Source organism: Hypanus sabinus, unplaced genomic scaffold (assembly GCF_030144855.1).
Source record: "Hypanus sabinus isolate sHypSab1 unplaced genomic scaffold, sHypSab1.hap1 scaffold_1396, whole genome shotgun sequence".
Taxonomy (NCBI): domain Eukaryota; kingdom Metazoa; phylum Chordata; class Chondrichthyes; order Myliobatiformes; family Dasyatidae; genus Hypanus; species Hypanus sabinus.
The window spans coordinates 67,204-91,039 of NW_026779468.1; the positions used below are offsets into that span (position 1 = coordinate 67,204).

The 23,836-nt window shown below is 56.6% G+C and overlaps 2 protein-coding genes across 4 annotated transcripts; both read left to right on the forward strand.

Moving 5' to 3' along the window:
* The first annotated feature begins 1,869 nt into the window (after nucleotides 1-1,869).
* Nucleotides 1,870-23,836, forward strand: LOC132386924 (P2X purinoceptor 3-like). Of its 3 annotated transcripts, none has more exons than XM_059959279.1 (5): nucleotides 1,870-2,043; nucleotides 17,657-18,191; nucleotides 19,848-19,993; nucleotides 20,752-20,902; nucleotides 23,685-23,836. In XM_059959279.1, the coding sequence occupies exons 2-5, from the start codon at nucleotides 18,096-18,098 to the stop codon at nucleotides 23,823-23,825; spliced, it is 534 nt and encodes a 177-aa protein (XP_059815262.1). In that variant the 5' UTR covers nucleotides 1,870-2,043; nucleotides 17,657-18,095; the 3' UTR covers nucleotides 23,826-23,836. The 3 variants fall into 3 exon arrangements, 2 of the variants coding, with proteins under 2 accessions (XP_059815262.1, XP_059815261.1); XR_009509712.1 differs by lacking the exon at nucleotides 1,870-2,043 and adding an exon at nucleotides 2,051-2,228 and having other exon boundaries at nucleotides 17,657-18,126; XM_059959278.1 differs by lacking the exon at nucleotides 1,870-2,043 and adding an exon at nucleotides 2,052-2,228.
* On the forward strand, nucleotides 2,224-5,754 carry LOC132386923 (uncharacterized). Its single transcript, XM_059959277.1, has one exon. The coding sequence runs from the start codon at nucleotides 3,076-3,078 to the stop codon at nucleotides 5,602-5,604; it is 2,529 nt and encodes an 842-aa protein (XP_059815260.1). The 5' UTR covers nucleotides 2,224-3,075; the 3' UTR covers nucleotides 5,605-5,754.

The following is a 23,836-nucleotide window of genomic DNA, read 5'->3' on the forward strand; positions in this document are numbered from 1 at the left end:
TTGCTGGGAGCCGGAGACGGGGGGGGGGGGGTGCAGTGGGAGGAGAGGGGGGGTAGAATTCCAGCCCCCACCCCTCCGCCCCATCACTCACCAGCCTCCTACTCCTGCACTCTGGTTCTGCCTCCTTGTCCATGTCGTCTCTCCTGGGATCAAAACTCCAGGTGGGTCACAATCCCGGAGGGCTGCAGGTGGGGTGGGGGGGGGGAGAGTATTCCCAGTGGCGGACCGCCTCCCCCCCGAGTAAGCCAGTCCCAGTCCCCTCCTGGGGATTTAAGCCAGACTGGCTTGATGCAGCAGCAGGCCAGAGGGGTGGTGCCACTCCGCTCTCTACGTCAACGTTTCCCTCCCTACCTTTCTGACCAACCCTCCAGCTGTCAGTTCACCTCCCCCTCACCCTGACAACCCCGAGGCTTCAATCAGACCCTCCCCCCTCCTGCCGCAACCAAACACTTTTTCCCTCTCTCCAATACCCCCTCACCCACCAAAAACCCTCCCTCTTCCTTCTATCCTCCCTTGGATAACCTCCCTCCAATAAGCTACCTCTCCCTCCAAAGCCCTCTCCTCCCTTCCAACACCTACTCTCTCCTTCCAAAGCCCCCTCTTCCCCTCCAATAGCCTACCTCTCCTTCCAAAGCCCCCTCTTCCCCTCCAGTGGGTATCCCCTTCCTCCAAAGCCCCCTCCTTCGCTAATGATCCCTTCTTCCCTCCTCGTCCCCTCAAAACCTCCCCCTCTCCCTCCAAAACACCTCAAGCACCGCGACCTTCCCTCCGCAGACCCGTTCCCGCCTCTGTTGCCGCCTCCAATAGTCCCTATCGCCCTCGCTGCCTGCAGTGCACCCCTCCCCGCCCCTATTGCCCCCTCTCTCCCTCCAACGCCTTCTCCCCCTCTCCCTGGTTCGCCCTCTCTCTGCCTCCACTGCCCCAGGCCGCGGGCTGTGCCGAGCGCAGCGACCCGGGGCCGGGCGGTACGTGGCTGGACGTCGGCCGCTGCTGGCTCCCGGACGTGGCTGGAGCCGGAGCCGGAGCCGAAGCCGCGGTCGGCCGCCTGCACTGCCCTCTTCGCCTCCTTCCTTCCTCAGTCGGCCGAGACTCGGGCCCGGATCTGCCCAGCCGCCATCTTCGGGCCTCTTTTACCGTCGCGCCCGCCGATTGGTCGTCGCCCACAGAGGGCGGGACGTGCTGACCAATGAGCGTCTGGATGTCCGGCGGGAGACGGCTGCGATAGGTCTCCGGCCAGCTGACGGACGTGAGGCTAAGGAGGCGGGATCTGCATCGTAGGGCAATCAGAAGCCGAGAGCCGGCGGGAGCCGGAAACGATTGGCCAGAGATGGCTTGATGGACGGGACGGGGAAGAGGGCGGGATGTCAGGCGGCGGGCGGCGATGGCAACCAATCAACGACCGGAGTACCGACGGGAGCAGGCGGCAATTGGCACCGCTTGCTTTGACGGACAGCGACGAAAGGCGGGATTGGTGGCAGCGGGGACAAGCCAATCAGCGGTCTGCGATTTGTCCGGGAGGGTTAACTGACGGGAGACGAAGGGGGCGGGACGTCAATCGGCGGCGTTTGTGCGAAGCGACAGGTCGGTGCCTGTTGACGGACTGGCACCTTCAGCCAATCCACCGGGGGCAGATGGGCAATTGGTTCGGGGCGAGTTGACTGACGTGGAGGGGATCGGGGCGACGTCAGGTGACAGTGATGCCGTCAGCCGCAGTCGGTGCCCGTTGACGTCATGTCGGCGGCAGCCAATAGCTAGCAAGCACAGGGGAAAAACACATGCTGAGACCGGGGATTGGCTAATGAGCTTGGATGGACGTGCCGCCGAAGCAATGGGTGGGGGAATAAGCTTGAACTCGGGGTTGCTGACGCAGTCGGTGGGCGGGTTGGGGAGGAGGTGGTGGGATCTGCGGATGCGGGTGTGTGGCGTCATGTGCATCTCCCACCAATGGGGAGCCGTAAAAGATGAAGCGCGGGCGGGTCGGCAGGCTCCGGGAGTCGATTGGGTGGGTGACGAGCCCGGAGAGTGACTGACAGAAGAGCATGGGTAAGACACTGATTGGTGGGAACGAAAGGCAAGGGCGGGACTTCCTGCCTTTGGGTGAGGGGGCGGAAACTGTCGGCTGATGCACAACCAATGAGGAAGGGAAATTGACACACACCGGGACGAGTCCCAATTGGTTGGGACTGAAGACAGTCTTGTAAAGGACAGATTCTTGGACCAATTAAAAGGTAGAATTTGCGGCGGGTTTGGACAAGTCCTTACCAATGGGAGAGGCTGAAGTCCAATAGGAAAGGAGGAGGTGCTCAGCTATGGCGGGGCTGTCGTTAGATTGACAGAGGTTGGAGCCAATGGTAGGGAGCAAGCAGCGCCGAAGGTGCAAGCGGCCTCGTTGACGGACAGCCTTTCAGGCCAATGGAAAGATGAGAGGGACAGAAAGTGTGAGGTGGGACTCAGGGAAGAGACGGTGTTCATCTCTCCGATTGGCTAAAGCGGAGGACAGACATAATTGATAACCAATAGGGAAGGACTGTGGAAATTTTGATTCGGCCGAATTTCTGCGTCGCGGGGTGGGAGGAGACTTGGCTGACAGACAGCTGTGTTGACCAATTGAGGAGTGGCACAACGCGAATGGCTTAACCCCTCGACAAACAACCTCTGGGACCAATGGGAATGTGGGTAGGTTGCAAGGAGGCCGATTTCCGGCTGACGGACACTTAGACGGGCCAATGAGCGCAGTAAGGGTGCGGCGGGAAGCGCCGTAAATGGCTGGAGCTGGTTGAAAGGCGGCCGCCTAGTGGGCGGGTGGTGCTGACTGACAGCCGGTCTGGCCAATAGAGAAGAGCGGGTGTCGCTCGGATTGTCCGGGAGGCGGGTGGTGCCGATCTGCTGATTGACAGCCGGTCTGGCCAATAGCGAAGGGAGAGAAAAGCGGGTGTCGCTCGGATTGGCCGGGAGGCGGGTGGAGATGGCGATTTGCTGATGGACAGCCTGCCCGACCAATAGAGAAGGGAGGGGGGAGCTGGTTTTGTTCTGATTGGCTGGGTGCGGCGGGCGCCCGTTGTTTGAACCCAACGGATGGGCAACGCGGCGGCTGTGAGGAAAGTCCCGGTGACCGTCAGCCCGCCCTCCCCCCCACCCCAGCTGACCCCTAACCCCGGACCCCGACCTCTCACCCCGGACCCTGTACCCCCAGTCCGACCCCTGACCTCCACCCCGACCTCTCACCCTCAACCACTGGCACAACCTTCACCCTCTGCCCAAAGCCGACCCACGACCCCTGCCCGAACTTCACCCTCTGCCCAAAGCCGACCCACGACCCCTGCCCGAACTTCACCCTCTGCCCAAAGCCGACCCACGACCCCTGCCCGAACTTCACCCTCTGCCCAAAGCCAACCCACGACCCCTGCCCGAACTTCGCCCTCTGCCCAAAGCCAACCCACGACCCCTGCCCGAACTTCGCCCTCTGCCCAAAGCCAACCCACGACCCCTGCCCAAACTTCACCCTCTGCCCAAAGCCAACCCACGACCCCTGTCCAAACTTCGCCCTCTGCCCAAAGCCAACCCACGACCCCTGTCCAAACTTTGCCCTCTGCTCAAAGCCAATCCACGACCCCTGCCCGAACTTCACCCTCTGCTCAAAGCCGACCTACGACCCCTGCCCAAACTTCACCCTCAGCCCTAGTTCAATCCACGACCCCTGCCCGTCCTTTGCCCCCTGCCCATAGCCGACCCACGACCCCTGTCCAAACTTCGCCCTCTGCCCAAAGCCAACCCACGTCCCCTGCCCGAACTTCACCCTCAGCCCTAGTTCAATCCACGACCCCTGCCCGTCCTTTGCCCTCTGCCCAAAGCCAACCCACGACCCCTGCCCGAACTTTGCCCTCTGCCCAAAGCCGACCCACGACCCCTGCCCAAACTTCGCCCTCTGCCCAAAGCCGACCCACGACCCCTGCCCGAACTTCACCCTCGGCCCTAGTTCAACCCTCGACACAAAACCAACGCGTTGCCGATGTCCGCCCTTCACCTTCTGCCCAAACTCAATACTTTATCCCTGCCCGATCTTCACCCTCTTCCCGAGTTCAATCCTTGACCCCTGTCCAACCTTCGCCCTCTGCCCTGATTCAACCCTCAACCCCTCCCCGACCATCACCCTCCGTCAAAATCCAACCCCGGCCTGTCCGACCCAGGTCACGACCCCTGACCTCGCCCCATCCCCACCCCTCCAAGCTGAAGCTGGCCCAGTTCCTGATCCAGTCCCACCGACTGACACTGCGCCTGACTCCACGGCCCCTGACCTCGCCCCTGCCCATCTCCCCCCTCGCCCTCCCGCCCTCTGCCCCTCACACTCTCCCCTCGCAGACCCAGCCATCACCGCCTCCTCCTCAACCCTCACACACTCACCCACCTCCATCTCCTCCACAACACTCACACACTCACCCACCTCCATCTCCTCAACCCTCACACACTCACCCACCTCCATCTCCTCCACAACACTCACACACTCACCCACCTCCATCTCCTCAACCCTCACACACTCACCCACCTCCATCTCCTCCACAACACTCACACACTCACCCACCTCCATCTCCTCCACAACACTCATACACTCACCCACCGTCTCCTCCACAACCTTCACACACTCACCCACCTCCTCCACAACCCTCACACACTCACCCACCTCAATCTCCTCAACACTCGCACACTCACCCACCTCTGTCTCCTCCACAACACTTGCACACTCACCCATCTCCATCATTTCCACAACCTTCACACACTCACCCACCTCCTCCACAACCCTCACACACTCACTTGTCTCCTCCCCAGCCCTCGCACACTCATCCATCTCCATATCCGCAACACTCGCACACTCACCCACCTCTGTCTCCCCCACAACCCTTGCACACTCACGCATCTCCATCACTTCCACAATCTTCACACACTCACCCACCTCCTCCACAGCCCTCGCACACTCATCCATCTCCACAACACTCACACACTCACCCATCTCCATCACATCTACAACCTTTGCACACTCATCTGTCTCCTCCACAATCCTTGCACACTCATCCAGCTCCATCTCCTGCACAACCGTCACACACCCACCCATCTCCATCTCCACAATCCTTGAACACGCATCCATCTCCATCTCTCCCACAATCCTCGCACGCTCACCCAAATCCACGTCCTCCACAACCCTTACACGCTCACCCTCCCCACAATCAGCCATCTCCATCTCCTGCACAACTCCCGCACACTCACCCTACCCATGCTCACCCATCTCCACAATCGCACACTCATCCATCTCCCTTTCCTCCAGAACCCTGGCACACTCGACCTGCACCTACCCCCCTGCCCTCCACGATGTCTCAGTCCTCTCACGCTCCACCTAAACCTGGACCCAGTCACCCCTCTCCCTCGCACGCTCAGCTGGCAGCACCACAGCATTGGCACACTCACCCATCCATCGCACACCCACATCCTGCACACGCTCACCCGTCAACACCACAACCGGGGCACACTCACCCACCAATGCCACACTCCTCACACACTCACCAACCGTCCTCGCCTCCACATCCCTCACACCTACCTCCCTCTATGTCGTAGCCCTCGCGTCCTCACCTCTCCCCCTCTTTCCCTCACTCCTGGCACACTCACTCCACCCCCTTGACGAGCACGGGCCGAAATGCCCTCGCACGCTCACACGTCCCTTTGCTTGCGCCCTCCCCAACCCCGATCCAATGACTCCGCCACAGTTCCAGCCCTCTTCACTCCCGGTGACACCATCCCTCTCCCCCAAACAGGGCCCCGGAAGTCCCTCTCCGCCCTCCCCCTCCCACAGGACGCCGGTGCCCCTCTCTGCTCTCCCTCCACAAGATCTCAGGGAATCGGGGCCTGAAACAAGGTTTGTTGACCTTCTTCTCTGGGGAACTGGGCCGTGGCCGTGTCAGAGTGTGTGTGTGTGATTTTCTGTACGTGTCTTCAAAGTGAATTTATAATCAAAGTACATACACGTACAACCTGGAGATGCACCTTCTTGTGGGCAAACGCAATAAATCAACAAGAGAATCATAACCGTAGCAGAACAAATCAAAGACCGGACGTTCAACCGGAGTGGAAAGGACAACAGACCGTGCGAAATCAAAAAAAAAAGCAATAAATATCGAGAACGTGAGATGAAGAGTCCTTGAAAGTAAGTTCATGGGTTGTGGGAACATTTCAGTGATGGGGCGAGTGAAGTTCTCCCCTCTGGTTCAGGAGCCTGATGGTTGAGGGGTAATAACTGTCCCTGAACCTGGTGGTGTGGGTCCTGAGGCTCCTGTACCTTCTTCCTGATGGTTGAGGGGTAGTAACTGTCCCTGAACCTGGTGGTGTGGGTCCTTAGGCTCCTGTACCTCCTTCCTGATGGTTGAGGGGTGATAACTGTTCCTGAACCTGGCGGTGTGGGTCCTGAGGCTCCTGTACCTCCCTCCTGATGGTTGTGGGGTGATAACTGTCCCTGAACCTGGTGGTGTGGGTCCTGAGGCTCCTGTTCCTCCTTCCTGATGGTTGAGGGGTGATAACTGTCCCTGAACCTGGTGGTGTGGGTCCTGAGGCTCCTGTACCTCCTCCCTGATGTCAGAAGCAAGAAGAGATCCTGTCCTGGGTGGTGGGGGTCCCTGATGATGGACGCTGCTTTCCTGTGACAACGCTCCGTGTCGATGTGCTGAGTGGTGGGGAGGGCTTCACCCGTGACGGACTGGGTCGTATCCAATACTTTTTGTAGGATTTTCCATTTGAGGGCGTTGGTGTTTCCATCCCGGGCCGTGATGCAGCCGGTCGATATACTCCCCACCACACATCTGCAGAAGTTTGTCAACGTTTTAGACTTTGTGCCGAATCTCCTGAGGAAGCAGAGATGCTGCCGTGCTTTCTTCGTAATTGCCCATGTGTCCTGGACCCAGGACGGGTCTCTGAAACGATCGCACCGAGGAATTTAAAGCCACTGACCCTGTCCAGATTCCTGAAGGTTGTTCTGGCTGGGGGGAGGTAACAGGAGCGACCCAGACAGCCTCTGACAACCCGGCCCCCTGGTATGGCTTAAACGACCAAACCCAGTGGAACCGTTTCTACCGGCAGGTCACCAGCGCCTCTGATCCCCCGAGAGACCTCCAGTTTCCTCTTCCTGACGTCAGCAATCAGCTCCTTGGTCCCATCAGCCAGGTTTTCGGTCTCCCTGCTGGTTCATCACCAGCTCAGATCCAGGCCACGAGAGTGGTGTCGTCAGCAAGCTTAGACATGGCATTCAATTGTCTTCATTTCCTACATCCTTCACGGACGTAGGGAGGCAAGGTCTTCACGTTACTGAGCAATTCATAGTGATTTGTAATAACCGTACAACCATATAACAATTACAGCACGGGAACAGGCCGTCTCGGCCCTTCCAGTCCGTGCCGAACGCTGACTCTCACCTAGTCCCACTGGCCCATATAACCATATCACAATTTCAGCCCGGAAACAGGCCGTCTCGGCCCTTCTAGTCCGTGCCGATCGCTTACTCTCACCTAGTCCCACCGACCCATATAACCATATCACAATCACACACGGAAACAGGCCGTCTCGGCCCTTCTAGTCCGTGCCGAACGCTGACTCTCACCTAGTCCCACTGGCCCATATAACCATATCACAATCACACACGGAAACAGGCCGTCTCGGCCCTTCTAGTCCGTGCCGAACGCTGACTCTCACCTCGTCCCACTGGCCCATATAACCATATCACAATTACAGCACGGAAACAGGCCGTCTCGGCCCTTCTAGTCCGTGCCGAACGCTTACTCTCACCTAGTCCCACTGGCCCATATAACCATATCACAATCACACACGGAAACAGGCCGTCTCGGCCCTTCTAGTCCGTGCCGAACACTTACTCTCACCTAGTCCCACCGACCCACACTCAGCCCATAACCCTCCACTCCTTTCCTGTCCATATACCTATCCAATTTTACTTTAAATGACAATACCGAACCTGCCTCCACCACTTCTACTGGAAGCTCGTTCCACACAGCTACCACTCTCTGAGTAAAGAAATTCCCCCTCGTGTTACCCTTAAACTTTTGCCCCCCAACTCTCAAATCAAGTCCTCATGTTTGAATCTCCCCTACTCTCAATGAAAAAAATTATAATAAATATTATGTACAGTCAATATACTGATACAGTGTGTCAGTGTGAATTAATCAGTCTGATGGCCTGGTGGAAGAAGCTGTCCCAGAGCACGTACAGAGGAGATTTCCCAGGATGCTGCCTGGTTTAGAGAGTATGCATTACGATCAGAGATTAAGGGAGCTAGGGCTTTACTCTTTGGAGAGAAGGAGGATGAGAGGAGACATGATAGAGGTGTACAAGATATTAAGAGGAATAGACAGAGTGGACAGCCAGCGCCTCTTCCCCAGGGCACCACTGCTCAGTACAAGAGGACATGGCTTTAAGGTGAGGGGAGGGAAGTTCAAGGGGGATATTAGAGGAAGGTTTTTCACTCAGAGAGTGGTTGGTACGTGGAATGCACTGCCTGAGTCAGTGGTGGAGGCAGATACACTAGTGAAGTTTAGGAGATACTAGACAGGTATATGGAGGAATTTAAGGTGGGGGGGGGTTATATGGGAGGCAGGGTTTGAGGGTCGGCACAACATTGTGGGCCGAAGGGCCTGTAATGTGCTGTACTGTTCTATGTTCTATAATTATATATACCATCTCTAAGAATACTTTCCATTAATTTACCCACCACTGACGTCAAACTGACAGGCCTATAATTGCTAGGTTTACTCTTGGAAACCCTGTACCGTGCTGTACTGTTCTATGTTCTATATGTAATATCCCCCTTGAAGGCCAGTGACGTTGTGGGGGTGGAACTGGACTCTGACGGTGGTGTCTGAAAAGAGGGGGCTGTCCAAGTTGCATGTCATCTTGGACAATGTCTCCCATCCACTCCATAATGTACTGGTTAGGCACAGGAGTACATTCCACCGAGATGTAACACTGAGCGTCACAGGGAGTCATTCCTGCCTGTGGCCATCAAACTTCACAACTCCTCCCTCCGAGTGTCAGTCACCCTGAGCCAATAAGCTGGTCCTGGACTTATTACCACTTGGCACGATTAACTTATTTATTATTTAATAATTTATGGTTTTATATTGCTATATTTCTTCACTATTCTTGGTTGGTGTGGCTGTAACGAAACCCAATTTCCCTCAGGATCAATGAAGTATGTCTGTCTGTCAGAACATACAAGGTAAATGGTCGGCCTGTACTGTTCTATGTTTAACACACTGCGTCTCCGTGTGGCATCTCGGTTGTGCGGCAGCTGATGGGAAAGCACTTCAGCGGGTCGTCTCCAGCGCACAGAAGATCGTCAGGACGTGGCTCCCGGTCCTGGAGGACACCTACAGCTCACGCTGCCTAAGGGAAACTCCAAGCATCTGTCAGGACAATACACACCCTCGCAATCATCTGCTTGATCTTCTTCCATCTGGCAGACGTTACAAGATTTTCTCTGCCCGCACTTCCAGACTGAAAAATAGCTTTTCCCCAGAGCTATAATTGCTCTGAACCAATCGATCAAGCCTCGTCCATAAATTTGTCATATTGCTACTCTTAATACTGGTTTTATGCCTGTCATGCATCTGGGTTGCACTTTTTTTCTGCTGGACATCGTTTCTACTGGCTGATCATTGACTTTATTTATTGTCTGTTTATTTTATTTGTTGTTTTATAGCATTGAGTACGAGAGTTGCAAACTCATTCCCGCTGTATTGGTGCATAACAAAATTGTACTATGCAATGAAAATAAAAATAATTCAATTTCCATTTTCATTCATTTCACATTTTCATTTCATTCATTTTTCATCTCCTTTGCAATCTCTCTAATCCAGGCAGCGCCCTGGTCAATCTCCTCTGCACCCTCTCCAATCCAGGCAGCGTCCTGGTCAATCTCCTCTGCACCCTCTCTAATCCAGGCAGCATCCTGGTCAATCTCCTCTGCACCCTCTCTAATCCAGGCAGCATCCTGGTCAATCTCCTCTGCACCCTCTCTAATCCAGGCAGCATCCTGGTCAATCTCCTCTGCACCCTCTCTAATCCAGGCAGCGTCCTGGAGAATCTCCTCTGCACCCTCTCTAATCCAGGCAGTGTCCTGGTCAATCTCCTCTGCACCCTCTCTAATCCAGGCAACATCCTGGTCAATCTCCTCTGCACCCTCTCTAATCCAGTCAGCATCCTGGTCAATCTCCTCTGTACCCTCTCTAATCCAGGCAGCATCCTGGTCAATCTCCTCTGAACCCTCTCTAATCCAGGCAGCATCCTGGAGAATCTCCTCTGCACCCTCTCTAATCCAGGCAGCATCCTGGTCAATCTCCTCTGCACCCTCTCTAATCCAGGCAGCATCCTGGTCAATCTCCTCTGCACCCTCTCTAATCCAGGCAGCATCCTGGTCAATCTCCTCTGCACCCTCTCTAATCCAGGCAGCATCCTGGTGAATCTCCTCTGCACCTTCTCTAATCCAGGCAGCATCCTGGTCAATCTCCTCTGCACCCTCTCTAATCCAGGCAGCATCCTGGAGAATCTCCTCTGCACCCTCTCTAATCCAGGCAGCGTCCTGGTCAATCTTCTCTGCACCCTCTCTAATCCAGGCAGCGTCCTGGTCAATCTCCTCTGCACCCTCTCTAATCCAGGCAGCATCCTGGTCAATCTCCTCTGCACCCTCTCTAATCCAGGCAGCATCCTGGTCAATCTCCTCTGCACCCTCTCTAATCCAGGCAGCATCCTGATCAATCTCCTCTAAACCCTCTCTAATCCAGGCAGCATCCTGGACAATCTCCTCTGCACCCTCTCTAATCCAGGCAGCATCCTGGTGAATCTCCTCTGCACCCTCTCTAATCCAGGCAGCATCCTGGTGAATCTCCTCTGCACCCTCTCTAATCCAGGCAGCATCCTGGTGAATCTCCTCTGCACCCTCTCTAATCCAGGCAGCGTCCTGGTGAATCTCCTCTGCACCCTCTCTAATCCAGGCAGCGACCTGGTGAATCTCCTCTGCACCCTCTCTAATCCAGGCAGCGTCCTGGTCAATCTCCTCTGCACCCTCTCTAATCCAGGCAGCGTCCTGGTCAATCTCCTCTGCACCCTCTCTAATCCAGGCAGCGTCCTGGTGAATCTCCTCTGCACCCTCTCTAATCCAGGCAGCGTCCTGGTGAATCTCCTCTGCACCCTCTCTAATCCAGGCAGCGTCCTGGTGAATCTCCTCTGCACCCTCTCTAATCCAGGCAGCGTCCTGGAGAATCTCCTCTGCACCCTCTCTAATCCAGGCAGCGTCCTGGAGAATCTCCTCTGCACCCTCTCTAATCCAGGCAGCATCCTGGTCAATCTCCTCTGCACCCTCTCTAATCCAGGCAGCATCCTGGAGAATCTCCTCTGCACCCTCTCTAATCCAGGCAGCATCCTGGTCAATCTCCTCTGCACCCTCTCTAATCCAGGCAGCATCCTGGAGAATCTCCTCTGCACCCTCTCTAATCCAGGCAGAATCCTGGTCAATCTCCTCTGCACCCTCTCTAATCCAGACAGCATCCTGGTCAATCTCCTCTGCACCCTCTCTAATCCAGGCAGCATCCTGGTCAATCTTCTCTGCACCCTCTCTAATCCAGGCAGCATCCTGGACAATCTCCTCTGCACCCTCTCTAATCCAGGCAGCATTCCGGTCAATCTGCTCTGTACCCTCTCTAATCCAGACAGCATCCTGGTCAATCTCCTCTGCACCCTCTCTAATCCAGTCAGTGTCCTGGTCAATCTCCTCTGCACCCCCTCTAATCCAGGCAGCATCCTGGTGGATCTCCTCTGCACCCTCTCTAATCCAGGCAGCATCCTGTTCAATCCCCTCTGCACCCTCTCTAATCCAGGCAGCATCCTGGAGAATCTCCTCTGCACCCTCTCTAATCCAGGCAGCATCCTGGTAAATCTCCTCTGCACCCTCTCTAATCCAGGCAGCATCCTGGTCAATCTCCTCTGCACCCTCTCTAATCCAGGCAGCATCCTGGTCAATCTCCTCTGCACCCTCTCTAATCCAGGCAGCGTCCTGGTGAATCTCCTCTGCACCCTCTCTAATCCAGGCAGCGTCCTGGAGAATCTCCTCTGCACCCTCTCTAATCCAGGCAGCATCCTGGTCAATCTCCTCTGCACCCTCTCTAATCCAGGCAGGGTCCTGGTGAATCTCCTCTGCACCCTCTCTAATCCAGGCAGCGTCCTGGAGAATCTCCTCTGCACCCTCTCTAATCCAGGCAGCATCCTGGTCAATCTCCTCTGCACCCTCTCTAATCCAGGCAGCATCCTGGAGAATCTCCTCTGCACCCTCTCTAATCCAGGCAGCATCCTGGTCAATCTCCTCTGCACCCTCTCTAATCCAGGCAGCGTCCTGGTGAATCTCCTCTGCACCCTCTCTATTCCAGGCAGCATCCTGGAGAATCTCCTCTGCACCCTCTCTAATCCAGGCAGCATCCTGGTCAATCTCCTCTGCACCCTCTCTAATCCAGGCAGCGTCCTGGTGAATCTCCTCTGCACCCTCTCTAATCCAGGCAGCATCCTGGTCAATCTCCTCTGCACCCTCTCTCTAATCCAGGCAGCGTCCTGGTCAATCTCCTCTGCACCCTCTCCATAGCTTCCACATCCTTCCTATAATGAGGTGACCAGAACTGCACACAATACTCACAAACCCTGTCCACACACTATCGCTCATTCACACACCCTCTCATCCGATCTCTCTCTCTCTCTCTCTCTCTCTCTCTCTCTCTCTCTCGCTCTTCCCCCCACCACCACCACCAGAATCAAATGGTCATTCCCCATGTCGTCAGCAGCCGTCGATCCATCCCGGGATATCGTTGGTCTGTAGTCAGCAGCCGCCGATCGATCCCGGGATATCATGGGTCTGTCGTCAGCAGCCGTCGATCGATCCCGGGATATCGTGGGTCTGTCGTCAGCAGCCGCCGATCCATCCCGGGATATCGTGGGTCTGTCGTCAGCAGCCGCCGATCGATCCCGGGATATCGTGGGTCTGTCGTCAGCAGCCGCCGATCGATCCCGGGATATCGTGGGTCTGTCGTCAGCAGCCGCCGATCGATCCCGGGATATCGTGGGTCTGTCGTCAGCAGCCGCCGATCGATCCCGGGATATCGTGGGTCTGTCGTCAGCAGCCGCCGATCGATCCCGGGATATCGTGGGTCTGTCGTCAGCAGCCGCCGATCGATCCCGGGATATCGTGGGTCTGTCGTCAGCAGCCGTCGATCGATCCCGGGATATCGTGGGTCTGTCGTCAGCAGCCGCCGATCGATCCCGGGATATCGTGGGTCTGTCGTCAGCAGCCGCCGATCGATCCCGGGATATCGTGGGTCTGTCATCAGCAGCCGCCGATCCATCCCGGGATATCGTGGGTCTGTGCCTCTGGTGGACGGTGTCCTCTCTGGGGTGCAAGGCTGGGAGGGAAGGTTTGATGACTGCAGTCCTATCCTGGTCCCACCATTGCAGGTGGGACACGTATATGTGGCTGCATTTCTCCTGGCTGTCTTCTGGTTGTTCTTTCCATCTCCAGAATACGAACCCCATCCCTACACAGCTGTCACCAAGTGTTACGGTCAGCAGCAACATCCTCCAGGTCCTCGGGTCTGAACTCGCGCTTCCTTAAAGCATTCCTCATCTGATCATTATAGCGCTTCTTCGGCCCTCCGGCTGAGCATCGACCATGATGTCGCTGGCCGTATAACACTCTGCGGGGTAGCCGACGTGGGGGCATCCTTATCACCTGCCCCGACCACTGCAGCTGACGCTGGGTGATCATGGCCTCAATACTTCTGCAATTGGTCTTTACGAGTATTTCAGTGTGAGGCACCCGCTCACGCCAGGTAATTCCCAGGATGCGCTGAAGGCAGCTGACGTGGAAGTGCTCCAAGGACTTGATGTGGCGGCTGTAGGTTACCCAAGCTTCACAGCCATAAAGGAGGGTGGTGACACAGACCGCTTGGTGTACGGCGACCTTTGTGGAGGGACGAAGGCTCCTGTTCTGAAAGACTCTACACCAACGTCTCCCAAAGGCAGCTGATGCCTGTTTAATGCGGCTCTGGATGTCGTTGAAACATATAAGATTATGAAGGGATTGGACACGCTGGGGGCAGGAATCATGTTCCCGCTGATGGGTGAGTCCAGAACCAGAGGCCGCAGTTTAAGAATAAGCGGTGGGCCATTTAGAACTGAGATGCGGAAAAACGTTTTCACCCAGAGAGTGGTGGATATGTGGAATGCTCTGCCCCAGAAGGCAGCAGAGGCCAAGACTCTGGATGCATTCAAGAGAGAGTTAGATAGAGCTCTTATAGATAGCGGGGTCGAGGGATATGGGGAGAGGGCAGGATCAGGGTACTGATTGTGGACGGTCAGCCGTGATCACAGTGAATGGCGGTGCTGGCTCGAAGGGCCGAATGGCCTACTCCTGCACCTGCTGTCTGTTGAAACCCCTCCCCTCTCTGGTTTTGCCTCGTTTCTCCTCCTTTGGGTCAACTCATGACTTAAAGACTTTCAGCCTCGCTCGGAGATTCTGTCCTCTCTGCCATTGTCACGGGAAACACCAGTCACCTCTGAGGGGGTGACACGGCTAAATCTCACTCCTCAAAAGCCCCAGCCCTGTGGCTGCCACTGGGGACACGGCACGGCTCCTCCATCGCGTTTCCCTCCTCCCCAACTTCTCCGAGTGAGACCCGGTAAAAGGTGGAGGAGGGCGCGTCATTGCTGGTCGTTCGAGGACATAGGGAGCAGCTTGTCGTTGGGCCTACTGGGGGGGGGGGTGTCGTCTCTACTCTCTGCGAAGGCTGAGGAAAGTCCATCTCCCACCCCCCATCTTCAACACATTCTACAGGGGTTGTATCGAGAGCATCCTGAGCAGCTGCATCACTGCCCGGTTCGGGAATTGCACCGTCTCGGATCGCAAGACCCTGCAGCGGATAGTGAGGTCAGCTGAGAAGATCATCGGGGTCTCTCTCCCCGCCATCACGGACATTTGCACCAAACGCTGCATCCGCAAAGCAAACAGCATTATGAAGGACCCCACGCACCCCTCATACAAACTCTTCTCCCTCCTGCCGTCTGGGAAAAGGCTCCGAAGCATTTGGGCTCTCACGACCAGACTGTGTAACAGTTTCTTCCCCCAAGCTATCAGACTCCTCAATACCCAGAGTCTAGACTGACACCTTACTGCCCTATTGTCCTGTTAATTATTAATTGTAATGCCTGCACTGTTTTGTGCACTTTATGCAGTCCTGGGTAGGTCTGCAGTCTAGTGTAGCTTTCTCTGTGTTGTTTTTAGTTCAGTCTAGTTTTTGTACTGGGTCATGGTTCTGAAAAACGTTGTCTCGTTTTTACTGTGTACTGTACCAGCAGTTATGGTCAAAATGACAATAGAAGTGACTTGATTTCTTCAGCCAGAGGGAGGTGAATTTCTACAATTCATTGCACACAGTTGGCTGTAGAAACCAGGTCACTGGGCGTGTTTACGGCAGAGGTAGACAAATACCTGGTTAGTCCGGGAGTGCAATTTTACAGGGCGAAGGCAGGAAATGGGGTTGACAAAGAAATGGATCAGCCAATAAAATATATTCCAATGGAACTCCGCCAATGGTCTAGTGTAGTTATTGTGTTGTTTTTTTACTTGACTTGACTGGACCTGAAGTTGTGGGATGGATGTAAGATTTAAATAAATCCTAAATCATCTCACGTTCTCGATAGTCATTGCTTATTTATCGATTATTATTAATATGATTTTTTTTTCTTTTGGTGCTGTTTGCTCGGTTTGTTATCTTCTGCGCGCTGGCTGGGCAACCGTTGGCGGGCCTTTCATTGCTCGGAAGGGTGGGAGGCAGCAGAAAGGAAACTAGAGACATGTTAGCCTGACATCAGCGGCTGGGAAGTTGTTGGAATCGATTGTCAGGGATGAGATTAGGGAGTGCCTTGGAGGCCCACGACAAGATAGGCCACAGCCAGCGTGGTTTCCTGAAAGGAAAATCCTGGCCAGGGAAACCGACTGCAATTCTTTGAGGAAATTACAAGCAGAGTAGACAAAGGAGCTGCGGTAGACATGGTGAACTTGGATTTTCACGTGCCACACGTGAGGCTGCTTAGCAAGAGCCGATGGAATTACAGGGGAGTTTCTAGCGTGGGTGGAGCATTGGCTGATCGGCAGAAAACAGAGAAAGGGAATAAAGGGATCCTATTCTGGCTGGCTACCGGTTACCAGTGGAGCCCCACTGGGGTCGGTGTTGGGACCGCTGCTTTTTACGATGCGGCTCAATGATTTGGACTATTAGATTAAAGGATTTGTGGCTAAATTTGCTTGTGATACACAGATAGGTGGAGGGGCAGGTAGTGTTGAGGAAACAGTGAGTCTGCAGAGAGACTTAGGGGGATGGGCAAAGAAGCGGCAAATGAAATACAAGGTTGGAAAGTGTATGGTCGTGCACTTTGGTGGAAGAAATAAACGGGCAGACTATTATTTAGATGGGGAGAGAATTGAAAATGCAGAGATGCAAAGGGACTTGGGGGTCCTTGCGCAGGATACCCTAAAGATTAACCTCCAGGCTGTGCAGAAGGCAAATGCAATGTTGGCATTCATTTCTAGAGGAATAGACTATAAGAGCAGGGATGTGATGTTGAGGCTCCATAAGGCACTCGTGAGACCACACTTGGGAGTACTGTGTGCAGTTTTGGGCTCCTTATTTCAGAAAGGATATACTGACACTGGAGGGGGTTCAGAGAAGATTCACGAGAATGATTCCAGTAATGAAAGGGTTTCCGTATGAGGAACGTCTGGGCTGCATTCCCTGGAGTTCAGGAGAATGAGGGAGGGATCTCATAGAAACATTCTGAATGTTAAAAGGCCTGAACAGATTAGATATGGCAAAGTTATTTCCCATGGTAGGGGATTCTAGGACAAGAGGGCACGATTTCAGGATTGAAGGACGCCCATTTGGAACAGAGATGCTGGGAAATTACTTCAGTCAGGGGGTGGTAAATCTGTGGAATTTGTTGCCACGGGAGGCTGTGGAGGCCGGGTCACTGGGTGTGTTTAAGGCAGAGACAGACAGGTTCTGATTAGCCGGGGCGTCAAAGGGTCTGGGGTGAAAGCAGGGGAGTGGGGATGACAGGAGGAATTGGATCAGCCCATGATTGAATGCCAGAGCAGACTCGATGGGCCGAATGGCCTATTCTGGTCTTATAAGATTATGAGAGGCATTGATAGAGGGGACAGGGAGTATCTGTTTCGCAGGGTCTAATCCCAGAGGGCTGGCATTGAACATGAGAGGGGGGATGTGAGGGGTATGTTTTTTTAACTCCGGGAGTGGTGTTGAAAGTAAATACATTGGAGGCTTGTAAGAGACGTTTGGAGAGGCAGATGGAGGGATAGGGACAGGGTGTAGGGAGGGGGGGGATCGGTGTTTGGGGTGTTTCTCATTTGATTTTTATCCGGGTCAGCACAGCCTTGTGGGCCGAACGGCCTGCTCCTGGGCTGTGCTCTCCTATGGAGCAGGGAAACGCGCGCAAGTGTGACCTCTTGCCCGACGGGAGGCTGAGGGGTTCTCTGACGGTGTACGTTGCCCTCCTGCAGGTCCTCCGGGTGGCGGCGAGGGGACGTGGCCGCGGTTCTCCACCGGTTGGTCCTGGATTCCGATTGCCGTGCCGGACGCCACCGGTCGGGGCACCTTCCGCAGAAGTTTGCGAGAGTGTTGGGTGACGAGCTGGCCCACTCCGTTCACTGGACAGCGAGGAGGTCCCTCGGGCTCCAGGCAGAGAGAAGCTGTCCTCCCCGATCGGCTTGGGGCTCCCTCCCTCCCCCTCAGCTCAGGATCGATAGCCAGCTTCTTGTGTGGGGAGTGATGGCTGATTTAATTGGGAGTGCATTACAGATCTCTCTCCTCCGATTGTATTAGCCAGGAGGCCCCCGGGAGGATTGAGGGCAGATTCTCCCAGAAGTGCCTTATCTCTCCACCGCCGTAATGACGTGTTCGCTGGCGGCAATCGCATTTCACAGCACTCTCTAGACGATAATGCTCTTGCGGCTTCTTCCCCGCCTCGCCAGTGAGTCGCTGCTGCCTGCGCGCTGGCACGGTCTCCCCGACCCTTCCCGACCCGCAGCGAGAGAGGTGAGCGGGCTGCTCCCTGTCACTGCCCCGGTGAGAGAGGGGAACTGTGGGAGAGTGAGATTAATTGGAAAGAGAGAGCGTCTGGGGCAGAGAGGGGCGGGTGCTGAGTGAAAGTTTGGGAGGGGGAGAGTGAGAGGGATGGGGAAAGAGAAAAGGGGAGAGTGCCTGGGGCAGAGAGAGATGGGGGGGTGAGAGAGGGGGGAGGGAGAGGGAGGTGGTGTGACAGAGAGATAGGGGAGAGAGGGAGGGAAGGGGGAGAGAGAAAGAGGGAGAGAGAGAGGGGGAGTGAGAGAGGGAGGGAAGGGGGAGAGAGAAAGAGGGAGAGAGAGAGGGGGAGTGAGAGAGGGAGGGAAGGGGGAGAGAAAAAGAGGGAGAGAGAGAGGGGGAGTGAGAGAGGGAGGGAGAGGGAGAGAGAAAGAGGGAGAGAGAGAGGGGGAGTGAGAGAGGGAGGGAGAGGGAGAGAGAAAGAGGGAGAGAGAGAGGGGGAGTGAGAGAGGGAGGGAGAGGGAGAGAGAAAGAGGGAGAGAGAGAGGGGGAGTGAGAGAGGGAGGGAGAGGGAGAGAGAAAGAGGGAGAGAGAGAGGGGGAGTGAGAGAGGGAGGGAAGGGGGAGAGAGAAAGAGGGAGAGAGAGAGGGGGAGTGAGAGAGGGAGGGAAGGGGGAGAGAGAGAGGGGGAGTGAGAGAGGGAGGGAGAGGGAGAGAGAATGGAATGAGAGGGACTGAGGCTGTGGGCTTTGGAGGCAGAGAGACGATCACAGTGGCATCCCCACTGAGGGCAGTAGGGCAGGAATGAAGGGACCCAGGCAGGCAGAGGGTGTAAACCCTGCGGAGGGAAGGTGTGGACGGGGGAGACTGATGAGCTTCTCCTCGTTCCCCTTCGCACATCGCCCTCTGCCTCCTTCCCAGTGCTGTTCTACCCCTCACCTTGCCCCCTTCCCCTTCCCTCCCTCTCCCCTCCTCTCTCTCTGTCGCCACCTGCCCCTCCCCCTATCTCCGTCCCTCCCTCCTCCCAGCTCCCCACCCCCCCCACACACAGATGCTGGTTCCGGGAAGGGCTGTCTGATTTCCCCGTGGAGGGAGGGGGCCTGGTTCACTCCTACAGCCAGTGACGTGTCTGTGTGCAAGTGCAGCCCCTCGACAACACCCTCCCTCTGGGCACGTGGGTAACTCCCTCTCCCTCCAGAACGTGGGAGACCAGCCTCTCACTCTCCTTCCCTCCCTCTTTCTCCAAGTGGGAGGGTGGGAGGACCCTCCTCCTCTCTCTCTCTTTCCCTCTCATTTTCTCTCTCACTCTCTCTCTCTCTCACACAAACATTCCCTCTCTCTCCTCTCTCTCCCCCCTCTCCCTCCCCCTTCTCCCTCCCTCTCTCTCTCCTCTCTCTCCTCTCTCTCCCCCCTCTCCCTCCCCCTTCTCCCTCCCTCTCTCCCTCCCCCTTCTCTCTCTCTCTCTCTCTCTCTCTCTCCCTCTCCCTCTCCCTCTCTCTCTCCCTCTCCCTCTCCCTCTCTCTCTCCTCTCTCTCTATCTCTCTCTCTCTCTCTTTCTTTCTCTCTCTCTCCCCCTCTCTCCCTCCCCCTTCTCCCTCCCTCTCTCTCTCTCTCTCTCCCCCCTCTCCAGGCGCAGGGACCAGACTACCACCCCTTCCCTCTCTCTCTCCAGGCGTGCAGACCCTCCCCCTCCCCTGCCATGGGCTTCCTGGAGAATTTCTTCACCTACGAGACCCCCAAGTCGGTGGTAGTGAAGAGCTGGACCGTCGGCATACTGAACCGTCTGATGCAGCTCCTGATCATCGTCTACTTCGTGGGGTAAGGGCCGAGGGTCAGGGAGGGGAGTGGGGAGGGAGAGAAAGAGGGAGAGAGATGGAGGGAGAGAGGGGGAGGGGGAGAGATGGAGGGAGGAAGAGAGGGGGAGAGAGAGAGAGGGGAGGAGAGAGAGAGAGGGAGAGGGGGGAGAGAGAGAGAGGGAGAGAGAGAGGGGGGAGAGGGAGAGAGAGAGAGGGGGGAGGGAGAGAGAGGGGAGGAGGGAGAGAGAGAGGGGAGAGAGGGGGGAGGGAAGGGGGAGAGAGAGAGGGGAGGGAGAGAGAGGAGGAGAGAGATAAGGAGGGAGGGGGAGAGCGAGGAGGGAGAGAGAGATGAGGGAGGGAAGAGGGGAGAGAGAGAGAGATGAGGAGGGAGGGAGAGGGAGAGAAGGAGGGAGGGAGAGGGAGAGAAGGAGGGAGGGAGGGGGGAGAGGAGGGAGGAGAGAGATGAGGGAAGGGAGGGGGAGAGAGAGATGAGGAGGGAAGGGGGAGAGGAGGGAGGAGAAGATGAGGAGGGAGGGAGAGGAGGGAGAGAAAGAGATGAGGGAGGGAGAGGGAGGGGGAGAGAGAGATGAGGAGGGAGGGAAGGGGGAGAGGAGGAGAGAGAGATGAGGGAGGGGAGGAGGGAGAGGGGAGAGAGAGAGATGAGGAGGGAGGGAGAGGGAGAGAAGGAGGGAGAGAAAGAGATGAGGGAGGGGGGCTGAGGGATGAGTCAGGAGAGAGAAGGGAGAAGGCAGGCCTCACCCTCCCACCCTTTGCCCACAGCTGGGTATTTCTGCACGAGAAGGCTTATCAAACGAAGGAGACAAACATTGAATCCTCAGTTATTACAAAGGTGAAAGGATTTGGGAGAGCACATTTCGAAAACGATTCTGAACGTGTCCTCGATGTGGCTGACTATGTCATCCCACCACAGGTACAAACTCATCCTCGTGAACGGCGGGCGGGGAGGGATGGAGGGCCCTCGGAGTCTGCGAGTAGGAAGCACACCGTGAATGGTGGGGAGTGTCGAGGGACGGGGGGACCTCGGCGTACGAGGGTAGGACACGCACCGTGAACGGTGGGGAGTGTCGAGGGACGGGAGGACCTCGGCATACGAGGGTAGGACACGCACCGTGAACGGTGGGGAGTGTGGAGGGACGGGGGGACCTCGGCGTACGGGGGTAGGACACGCACCGTGAACGGTGGGGAGTGTCGAGGGACGGGGGGACCTCGGCGTACGAGGGTAGGACACGCACCGTGAACGGAGGGGAGTGTCGAGGGACAAGGGGACCTCGGCGTACGAGGGTCGGACACGCACCGTGAACGGTGGGGAGTGTGGAGGGACGGGGGGACCTCGGCGTATGAGGGTCGGACACACACCGTGAACGGTGGGGAGTGTCGAGGGACGGGGGGACCTCGGCGTACGAGGGTAGGACACGCACCGTGAACGGTGGGGAGTGTCGAGGGACGGGAGGACCTCGGCGTACGAGGGTAGGACACGCACCGTGAACGGTGGGGAGTGTCGAGGGAGGGGAGGACCTCGGCGTACGAGGGTCGGACACGCACCGTGAACGGTGGGGAGTGTGGACGGACGGGGGGACCTCGGCGTATGAGGGTCAGACACACACCGTGAACGGTGGGGAGTGTCGAGGGACGGGGGGACCTCGGCGTACGAGGGTAGGACACGCACCGTGAACGGAGGGGAGTGTCGAGGGACAAGGGGACCTCGGCGTACGAGGGTAGGACACGCACCGTGAACGGAGGGGAGTGTCGAGGGACAGGGGGACCTCGGCGTACGAGGGTAGGACACGCACCGTGAATGGTGGGGAGTGTCGAGGGACGGGGGGACCTCGGTGTACGAGGGTCGGACACGCACCGTGAACGGTGGGGAGTGTCGGGGGACGGGGGGAACTTGATGTTCGGGTTGAAGTTTATTGTCTGACTGTACATTTATACAACCAAATGAAACATCGTTCCTCTGGGCCACAGTGGACTCCAGCTCTAGACTTTTCCCTCGGGGTTCGCCCCCGAAGCCTCCCCCGCCAGTGGGTCCGGCCGCTGGGCAGCGGGGGTTTGAGATCAGAGTTTCCCTTCTCCCAGACGAGCTGCTGACGAGCCCCGTCTGCCCGGAGCGAGCGGCTTTGAGGCTTACCGCCTCTGTCCATAGAAACGGTTCTGCCGGGTTTAGGAGCCTGACTTGGTTGTCCGAGGCCGTTTGAGACGTACGCCGTCGGGAGCATTTAATAGATAGCGGGAGCTCGTCCGCACTGCCTCCCCTGGCTCTGGCAATCTCCAGGAGCCTATTATCACAAATAACTTCATAAATATCATTCAAATCTGCCTGTAGAGTGAACGTCTCCCTGCCCCGGTGCCAGGGTATCGCAGCCGGGGGAAGAAACAGTTACCCAGTCTGACAGAGCTGGCCCCGGTGCTCCTGTACCTCTTTCCTGACGGACGTGGGTCAAAGAGAGTGGGAGATGGGGCCCACTTTCACGGACTCTGCATCTCACTGTCTCGATATTTATCGATTATTTATTTATTATTTCTTTCTTTCTGTATTCGCGCAGTCTGTTGTCCGAGTTGGCCGGTCTGTCATTGATTCTGTTACAGTGATTATGCTGTAGATTTATCGAGAATGGCTGCAGGAATGTGAATCTCTGGCGACAAATTTGCTAATAGATTTACTTTGAACTTTGAATCTCGAGCCTGCATCTCCTCGTCTCACCCGACAAAAAGACGTTCCTGCCTCTAATTATCCATCACTCTCCCCTTTCCCCTCCCCATCCCCCTCTCCCCACCTCACCCCTCATTCCCCTCCACCCTTCGCTTCCCCTCCCCATCCCCCTCTCCCCACCTCACCCCTCATTCCCCTCCACTCTTCGCTTCCCCTCCCCATCCCCTCTCCCCACCTCACCCCTCATTCCCCTCCACCCTTCGCTTCCCCTCCCCATCCCCCTCTCCCCACCACATTCCCCTCCACCCTTCGCTTCCCCTCCCCATCCCCCTCTCCCCACCACATTCCCCTCCACCCTTCGCTTCCCCTCCCCATCCCCCTCTCCCCACCACATTCCCCTCCACCCTTCGCTTCCCCCCCCATCCCCCCTTCCCACCTCACCCCTCATTCTCCCCATCCTTCTCTTCCCCTCCCCCACTCCCCTGTCTCCTTCCCCACCCCTCTCCCCATCTTCCCCCCTCTCCCCTCCACCCACCATTCCATCTCTACCCCCTCTCTCCACTCCTCCGCTCCCCTCCCCCTCTCCACCACCTCCTCCTCCACCCCTCCTCCACTCCCCTCCCCCCTCTCCACCACCTCCCCTGCTTTCCCCTGTCCCCCTCCCCTTCTTCCCCCCCGTCCCCCTCCCCTCCCCCCACCTTCCCTCTCCCCTTCTCCACCCCTTCCCACCTCCCACTCTCACACCCCTCTCTCTCTGCCCATCCCCCTCTCCCTTCCTCTCCTTTTCTCCTTACCCGACCATCTCTTTCCTCTCTCTGCCTTTTCTCCCTTTCTCTATCCCCCCTTGGGTGTCTCCCTCTCTGCCCCTCTCCCTCATCCCTCTCCCCTCTCCCCATCTCTCTCTCTCTCCCCCTCCCCATTTCTCTCTCTCCCTTCTCCCCATCCCTCTCTCTCTCTTTCCCCCCATCCCTCTCCCCCCTCTCTCCCTTCTCCCCATCCCTCTCTCTCTCTTTCTCCCCTCTCCCTCCCGACACTGTGACAGGGGTCGTCAGTGTTCTGCATCATCACCGCAATGCGAATCACCGACAACCAGCTTCAAGACGTCTGTCCTGAGGTCAGTCGTGTGTGTGTGAGTGTGTGTGTGTGTGTGTGTGTGTGTGTGTGTGTGTGTGTCTGTGTGTGAGTGTGTGTGTG

Excerpts from the sequence above, each read along its gene's own strand:
- LOC132386923 (XM_059959277.1), top strand. The coding sequence starts at position 3,076 with ATGGGCAACGCGGCGGCTGTGAGGAAAGTCCCGGTGACCGTCAGCCCG.
- LOC132386924 (XM_059959279.1), top strand. The coding sequence starts at position 18,096 with ATGCTCTTGCGGCTTCTTCCCCGCCTCGCCAGTGAGTCGCTGCTGCCT. Across the intron at positions 18,192-19,847 it reads CCCGACCCGCAGCGAGAGAG|GCGTGCAGACCCTCCCCCTC; the intron begins GTGAGCGGGCTG and ends CTCTCTCTCCAG. Across the intron at positions 19,994-20,751 it reads ATCATCGTCTACTTCGTGGG|CTGGGTATTTCTGCACGAGA; the intron begins GTAAGGGCCGAG and ends CTTTGCCCACAG.